General features: G+C 41.7%; 2 protein-coding genes across 2 annotated transcripts; one reads left to right on the top strand and one right to left on the bottom strand.

Annotated features, from left to right (window-relative positions):
• The first annotated feature begins 566 nt into the window (after positions 1-566).
• On the top strand, positions 567-4,985 carry nfe2 (nuclear factor, erythroid 2). Its single transcript, XM_029505600.1, has 4 exons — positions 567-684; positions 2,277-2,347; positions 2,446-2,583; positions 3,101-4,985. Exons 2-4 carry the CDS (start codon positions 2,300-2,302, stop codon positions 4,391-4,393), a joined length of 1,479 nt encoding a protein of 492 aa, XP_029361460.1. The 5' UTR covers positions 567-684; positions 2,277-2,299; the 3' UTR covers positions 4,394-4,985.
• Positions 4,829-8,396, bottom strand: hnrnpa1b (heterogeneous nuclear ribonucleoprotein A1b). The gene is made up of 11 exons (XM_029505601.1): positions 8,270-8,396; positions 7,622-7,738; positions 7,183-7,329; positions 6,865-7,075; positions 6,688-6,780; positions 6,516-6,566; positions 6,393-6,446; positions 6,186-6,314; positions 5,984-6,103; positions 5,830-5,893; positions 4,829-5,665 (listed from the first exon to the last, which is right to left on the bottom strand). Exons 1-10 carry the CDS (start codon positions 8,279-8,281, stop codon positions 5,841-5,843), a joined length of 987 nt encoding a protein of 328 aa, XP_029361461.1. The 5' UTR covers positions 8,282-8,396; the 3' UTR covers positions 4,829-5,665; positions 5,830-5,840.
• Positions 8,397-8,777: the final 381 nt, after the last annotated feature.

The raw sequence follows: 8,777 nt of genomic DNA, 5'->3' as shown, positions 1-8,777 counted from the left end.
CATCTCTACGAAACTAAGTCCCAATCCAGCCTCCAACCCAACCCTGCTCTAACGGGGCCCTCACTGCAACGCTGACTCCAGGTGCTCTACATCACACTCATACCTTTCATTTGGGAGGATTTGAGAGGACACAGTTCTTGTATGGTTTAGCCAGGAAAGAAATATCCCTCAGATTCAGTTTTATTTCTTTCACTTGACAGTTTTATATATATTTAGTAATTTCATAATTAGAATCCAAATACCTTACATTACTTGTTTACTTTTTTGGGGGATTTGTAGACCTATTTTACTGCAGACTGACAAAATGATTGCCATGGTGAATGCCAAACTGTTGGTTTGTGGTTTGTAATGTGGGCAAAAGGGAAATTTGGAGGTTGGGGTGTAAGTGTGCTATTAAGGATACAAGAGTGCAAAAAATTGTGGTGTGGGTGCTTTACAGGAAGATTGCGTTTGTCTGCACAGAGCCATCCCATTTATGCCAGTGGCTGTATGAGTAGCTGAAGAGGGAGAGACAGACAGTTGAATAAGAGATAGAGACGCAGGACTTGCAACTTTTACTTCGTGTGACTTGTTAAAAGTAAGCAACACTCAACATACCTTCAAAAGAATAGAATTTCCTTTTACTTTCACTGCAGGGACTCTTTCTACGCATCACCTGTTGAAGACACGGAGAATGTTACTCAGGTATGTTTACTTACATCTCACTTCAACTCATTTGACTTGATTTTGCTTTCTATTGCAAGACTTCTGACTGCTTAGAGGTTGCAAGTTTACCACCCTTTTTTCCATTATATAAGTACTAATTAAACTTTTCAAATAGTAAGACATTATATGTCAGCTTGTTACAAAGTTAAGCTGTTGAGAAAATTTAATTATATTGTTGCTGGAACTTGCAAATCAAAGACTTTAAGTATTAACACAGATTTCTTTGCTATTTCAACAAGTAGGCTTTCACAAATAGAATATTATCTATGTAAGATTTAGTCTTGATACCTTACTTAGATTCACATTTATTAAGTTTACCCAGTACCAAATGTTTCACCAAATTAACTGTAAAACATAGTTTTTAATTTTGACAGTGAATTATGGTTCCTTACAGTAAAGGAAACGGCCGTAAAATAAATAAATAAATAATATTCCCACCAACACAGAATCAGTTATAACCACATGTGGGAGATGATAGTAAATAGCGCTCGACTTGAACAATCACCAAAATGAAATATTGATGATTATTTGATGATATATTTACACATATAGCTTTGCATTACAGGAAGAAAAAAATTGAAGTGTAGTTAAAATTCCAAAAATGTCATGGAAACATAGTAATGGATGGTAATTTAGTCATATTTATTTATTTATTCAAAATCCATTTAATTGATGCAGACAATCTCAGTCTCTTCAGAGGCTTCACCTGTAGCGTCAGACCATAATCAGTGACACAGCCTGTTGGTTCTCGATTCCAACTCACCCTTTTGGCAAATCCGAATCTGAAAAAACTCTAACCCTTCATTGAATTAAGTGGAGCCAGCTATGGCTAAAACCAACAAACTCGGTTAAAATATTAATTAATGTGACCCACCAAAAATTATTATGAACTTTGTCACCCACAGCAAAGTGTATAAGGACTTTTGACATTTACTTATTTAATGCAAATAAACATTAAGGAAATAAATGCAAAAGATATCTTGATATTGAGTGTCTATTGCTAAAGCTATTTTGGCTCCCCATCCCTACATTAGCTTCATGCAAACAAAATGATGCAACTGTAGATTAAAAAAAACTATTAAAATTGATTTTAAAATTTATGTCAATGATACATTAATACATCTACAATGTGACACAAGTGTTTGCATACCTCACTTAGCCATAAGTCTAATGACTTCTGCAGAGCTGTCAGACACACCAAATTTTCCAGAGCAGTTGACAGGCCCCAGTCTTGTAGCACATGCTGTTTTCCCGCAGATTGTCTTATCAGGCATTGGCATAGCTGCACATTGGGACAGCTGATGGGAGGAGTCAGCTCAACTGAATTGAATCCTTCATGTGTTCCAAGAAAAAAAACTTTAACAACACCCAAACAGTCGTTTATTTAACACCAGCAAGACAACAGATGTGTAATGTCCTGTATGTGTTCGTGCATGTAGTGACCTAATGGTTCACAGATAGCTCTGCCGTACATTTTTTTTTTATTGCATTTTTTTTTTTTTTGTTTGTTGGTTTTAGTTGGTGTATGCAAGTGTAGGAGGTAATATCCTTCTTTTTTATATTTCCACTAGGTTGATTTTTTGACCTGTCCTGAATGTGTTCAACAGCCAACTGTGTTCTCCCACTGAGGAGACCCTGTGAGGTATGTCTGCAATCATGAGAAACCACAACACGCAATCAAGCCTATAACAGACACAAGTGAGTTTTTCAGTCTGAAATCATTTTCTCTTCTATTATAAGCTATTAGCTACTCCGGGAAGGCTGTGTGGGGGAGTGCCGATGCCAGCTAATTTCCCTGGAACCAGATCTCATGGAGCTCCTCCAGACTCAGAGATAGATGTGGCCTGGCAGGAGCTAATGGCCATCTCAGAGCTGCAGGTAACTCTTGAGGACTGACACGCTGTGGACACTCTAAAAGCAATGCTGAAATTTTAATGAAATTATCACAATGCCCTGTCCTTTGACTCATAGAGGTGCAGGTTGTACTTAATATTATACGTCAATATGATGTTATTTTCAGTGTCACGTATAAGATATAGTACATGCAAAACTGAGAATGATTGTTTCATTCTAGTGCAATAAATACATATAATCAAGTTTTATGTGATGCCTACTATGAAAAATGTTATGCATACTCGGGTAATATAGGCAACAATGGACTATTTGAGTGATGGGATGAAGGATGAAGAGATGGGACAAGTGCTGTATGCTGCTAGTGCCCCCCCCTGCATTGCACAATAGCCATCTGTCTCCAGATGAAACTCGATCGCATCTATAAGAACCCTTCATAGACTTGGGGTGGCATGCTGAAGTGGGGGCAAACTGCACTCTACAGCAAACCAGACGAGTTATATAAATGACACTGGTTAACTCTGAGTGCTTGTTTTTGTTCTAGGAGTTTGAAGCCCCTATTGAAGGTTCATATGAAACAACACAGTACCAAACCATGGAGTCCATGGTACCTGCAGGGGGTTACGGGATGGCTCCGTCTCAATCAGAACGGCTTTCAACTGCTTGTGAACTCAGCACTGTTGATGCTTACATTGAACGTTACTCCGAGGAGGTGCCCCTCTGTCATCGTGCAGGAGGGAACATAGAGGGGGCGTATGGACACTCTGAATCCCAGCTCAACCAAAGAATGCTCCCTAGCTCATCTCAAGCCCAGCACTCACTAATGGATCTCCGGGAACAGATAAACATGTCAGGTACAGGGCAAGGGCACAGGAGAGCCAATGCTTGTTCCTCTCAGGGTCTGAGTCGACACATGCTGTGGACTACACATGGACAAATCTCACACATTCGGTCAGCAGATGATCTGGAGTCAGACTCTGGTCTGTCTCTGGGTTCTAGTCCACCTTTGGCTTCTCCTGATAATGCTGCTGCTGGTGGTGGTGGACCAAGCTACCAAAGCATTGACCTGGGTATAACCTGTCGTGACAGTGAGCTGGAAAACATGACTGAGCACACCAGAAGGCCACACAGTCATTACTCGATGGACTATGACATTCAGTCCCATCCATACTTACGCTCAGGTGCACACTCATCTTATTTTTCTCCCCAAACCAGTATATCTCATGCACAACCAAATGCTCTGACTCCACGGCCAGCGAAACAGCATGGCCAAGCTGCAGTTGTAAATAACCAATATCAGGACTCGGGAACGTCCAGCAGAGGGAGCTCACAATACATCTACACAAAACCACCAGGAAGCACATCTGCTCTTGCACCTCTCAGCAGGGACGAGCGACGGGCAATGGCTTTGAAGATCCCCTTCCCCTTAGACAAGATCATCAACCTACCAGTGGATGACTTCAACGAACTTCTGACACACTATACTCTGACAGATACTCAACTAGCACTAGTCAGAGATATAAGGAGGAGAGGGAAGAATAAGGTGGCAGCCCAGAACTGCAGGAAGAGGAAGCTCGAGAGCATAACCCATCTTGAACGAGAACTGAACCAGTTGCAGGCCCAAAGAGACCACCTGGCACAGGAAAGGCTGGAGTTCCAGCACAGCTTGGCCTTCATCAAATGCCACCTTGCAGAACTCTACACAGAAGTGTTTTCTCAATTAAGAGATGAGGAGGGACAACCATACTCAATAGATGAATACTCCCTGCAACAGACACCTGATGGGAAAATTTATTTGGTACCTCACACAGCTATGCAAAAGAGGGAACAATGCTGAACTGGAGTACCAAGTTCGCCAATGGGCAAAAAAGTGAAAGCACACCAAAGTACAATATATTAAAAAAATATATACTTTATTTTAAAAAGTAAATAAAAAAATAAAGTTAAAAAAAAAGTTTAACTCTTCAGCACCAGCATGATTGTTCAACCAAACCTGAATTAGAAGGAAAGAGTCAGTTAAATAATGAACTAAACAGAAATGTGATGTGAAACATAGTAATAGGTACCTGATTGAGCCATTGTCACAGAAATGAAATCAGGTTACGGAGACCATGTGTAGTTACCTAAAAAAGCAGAAAAACAAATAAGTAAAAGGGAACTTTGGTAAGTTTAAACTAAACAGCATGCAATTTCTGAAGGACCTCTATGCACAATTAAGAGGCCAAGTTTACCAGTCAATGGCGTAAAGTCACAATAAAACTTGTTTGCACAATTTTTTTTTGTTACATTATTGGGCTACACAACTTTCTATCAGCTACATAAGAATAGCAAGATATACTATCAGTAGTTGAGAAGTCTGGTCTTACCTACAGACAGCATTTAAGCCTTTTGGTAGCTGCTGCCTGCTAGCCTCAGGCCTCTGTTCTCACTCTCCCCTGCTTGAATGATCCTGGCGATGGTTTTGCTACTTCTCTCCCTCAGCTGGCTTCCATGGCTAGCCTCAAAGACTTTGCATGTAAGCTAGCATCTTCCAGATGATCTTTGTAGAGCTCAGGGCTGAGCCTTTACCATTTGATGGGCTCTTATGATGACTGCATTTGCGCACCACTTGTCATTCCTCACCCCGTATTGTTTTGCCATTTTAAGAAAAATGCATCAAGAAGTATGTGGTGACTAGTGTCGAGCTTCTGGTACGAGGAAACAGGCTTCTCCGTTATGTAAAATGACCCTCTCCCCCACTGCGTGCAGAGTCTAAGAGTGTACCCTCCCTTTCCCAAACACTGAAGAGGCTAACAAGACTTTTTAAAAAAAGAAAACTGAAAGATGGTTTATTTCAGCTTGATTTCATGCAGTTACAAATAAAACCAGACTTTAAAGAAAAATCTACATAAAACCTTATTGGAATGCTTGCTTTCCAGACACACATAAAAAAAAAGAAAAAAAAGTTTAAATGAAGACCCTCCATGATTTATCTAATGTACATCTCTTCTTGCAGCAGCTGTAACCTGCCACAACTGTTTGGCTGAGCAGATTTAGGAGGTAAACCTGCAGCTGCCCTGTCACTTCGCTTGCTCTCCTCTCCTTGCTCTCCTCTCCTAAGTACTCAGTCCTGTTGAACAATACGGAACAACATTGTTAACTGTGCACTGACTTTGTATGACCTGAGATCCAGAGTGAATTTTATATTGTCATCTGAACTTAACGATTCCCTGCAACCACAAACTGTTCTTATACAACAAATTTAATAGTGCATGCATGTCTTCATGTTCTTACCACGTCACATTTCAAAATCGTCCAGGACGGCCATAACCATTGTTTGATCCACCTCCATAGCCACCTGGAAGATAAACAGCAAATCAGTTAATGTCAGTGCGAGGTAGGACAGGCAGGACATTACAAAACCTGCTTTCCATCTAAGGAATCCTACCAAAGTTCCTGCCTCCACCGCCACCAAAGTTGTTCTTCATGGGGCCAAAGTTAGAGGCCTGTGGATCGTAGTGGCCCATGTTGTTGTAGTTGCTTCCGCCGCCACCACCACCACAGTTGCCTACAAATTATTGCACACATTTTAATATACGGAACAGGCTGCATGCTGAATAAATGTGGGTCACATGTGCCAAAAACCTTACCATAACCATTACTGTCATATCCATTTCCTCCATAGCCACCACCACCTCCACCCTGGTTGTAACCTTGGTTATAACCACGGTTGCCGCCATTATTATAGCCACCAGGACCACTAGGACCACCCCCATAGCCTACAACACAATTGAGTCTTAAGTACCTAACCAAACAAGTTAAGTACTGAACACTTTCAAACCACAAAGCTTACTCACCTCCATCCCCGCCATTGCAATTGTAAGGACCATCTCCGTATCTACCCCTGCCACCTAGAATGAAAACATAGTTAGTACCATTAGATACAAACAAGAAAACAAAATCTGGTTGTTTATTCTTACCCTGATTAAATCCTCTGTCATAGTCATAGGGCCTTCCCCCGCTGCTGTGCCCTTTAAAAAAAATAATAAAAAATGTAAATAAATAAAAAACCATTAGCTCTCAAATATTAATTGTTAGTGTGAATTGTGTGTGGTGCATATCAAATAAGTTTGTAGCATCAGTGGAAGCTACCTCGCATACCCATTCCAGCACTCTGCATCTCTTGCCTTGTCAGGGCCTTCCTCACTTCACAGTTGTGGGAGTTGATTGTGTGGTATTTCTGGACTGTGGGATAGAACATGTATTAAATGACTAGCCAAAACAGCGAGCAAGTTGGTCAAAAGAAAGTTTTGCCAAATGTGTACTTACTGACAATCCTGTCAACTGAATCATGATCATCAAATGTGACAAAGGCAAAGCCCCTTTTCTTTCCAGTATTACGATCAGTCATGATATCGATAACTTCAATTTTGCCAAACTGTTGGAAGTAATCCCGCAGATGTGACTCCTCTGTATCTTCCTTGATGCCACCAACAAAGATTTTTTTGACTGTTACATGGGCACCTGGTCGGTTTGAGTCCTGTGAGCAAAGACATTTGTCACTTTAGCTAAATAAAGCTATTTGATGCAAATCGCATTGAAGAATAAGTTACACATGAACATGAGTGCATGTCAAGCCTAACATACCTCCCGAGAAACTGCTCTTTTGGGCTCCACCACCCTTCCATCAACCTTGTGGGGACGAGCAGCCATTGCAGCATCAACCTCTTGAACGGATGAGTATGTAACGAAGCCAAAGCCCCTGGATCGCTTGCTGTTGGGATCTCGCATGACCTGAAAGAACCTTCAGTTATTCCCACAAGCTTAATACATTTTAGATAAATGCAGGAGTGGCCAGTGAGGTTACATTAAAGATATGGTATACATACAGTTACACATCTTGCAAGATTAGAGCTTAAACTGGGTATGCATGTAATGGCTGCTTACACCAAATCCTCCGGGTTAACAGTGTAAGGACCGATTAAGATGTCTGTTACTGGGTTCTACTACAGCTAAATTTGATTTTAGGAATCCTTTGTTGCGTTGTTGTGACAAAGCATCGCAGCCTGTCATGGGCTCAACTTACCACACAGTCTGTAAGGCTCCCCCATTGTTCAAAATGGGCCCGCAGGCTCTCATCTGTGGTCTCGAAGCTCAGACCCCCGATGAACAGCTTGCGGAGCTGCTCCGGCTCACGTGGGACCTGGACAATTGACAAATGTTAGATTTAGATACAATGGCGATCATCTAGAAAAGTTACTGCAGCGGGCATTTGGCCGGTTCACAGCCAACCGGCTCAGCATTAAGGCCGCACTACCTAAATGCGTTAATCCAGCTCTGCGTCACACATCAAAAGATCGGGACGTGGTGGAAGAAGGAGACGGCGCCGCCATTAACGTTAGCAAATCAGTGAGATCTGCTCGATTGGCTTTTCGCCATAACTGCGTGAAAACCCGCTGGTACGTCATAATCAATATGCTGGCTTCTCTTTGAAATAAACTCACGGACTACATGCGCTAAGAGAGACTCCAACAGCACAGATCGCTTCTCGCAGAAACAATGGGCCACGAGGCCCGACTGCTATAAAATGGCGGATTTGCATCGTTTAATAGCTGGAGCAGCTGGGCTGAAAACGCAGTTCGTGTTGAGCATCGAGCGGACACGGATTGTGCAATTTAGGACAAAAAATCCGCACGAATGGACGCCTGCGATGTTATCAGATAATTCTACTCACGTCTTTCGCCATCTTGTGTCTGAAGACTTGAAGACTCCTTGTGAAATGCCCGGAGAGAGATGATCTGCGTCAGACGAGCCAAGCCTGCTCCCCAACAGTACAATAAATAGTACCGTGTACTAATTTTTCGCACTGTGATTGGTCAGACCTTCCCGCTGCAGTGTGTCGTCAGATGAGATTAAACCCTGATTGGGCCAAATTCTATCAATCACTGCCTGAATCCAATAGCTGGAAGGTAGGCGGGCATTTCACTACGACGAAAAGTAGGCTGTGGACATTAGGTGTAAAATATTATTTTTAAGATTGCAGGTCCCATAAACTGTCACAGCTGTGTCTTATTTGTTACACAAGAAAATCTAATTCTACAAAACATTACTGATCCGCAATCCTGGTTTTATGACTTCTGGATGGAGTAGTGCAGCAACATCTAGGCTATATTCCTTAAGCAGGCAGCTAATATCATGCATACACGTTAATATCTCATATGCACTATTTATTGCAATTATTT

This window comes from Echeneis naucrates, chromosome 7 (genome assembly GCF_900963305.1).
Source record: "Echeneis naucrates chromosome 7, fEcheNa1.1, whole genome shotgun sequence".
NCBI lineage: Eukaryota > Metazoa > Chordata > Actinopteri > Carangiformes > Echeneidae > Echeneis > Echeneis naucrates.
The sequence above is the reverse complement of the archived record's forward strand: the minus strand, read 5'-3'. Positions and strand labels throughout refer to the sequence as shown.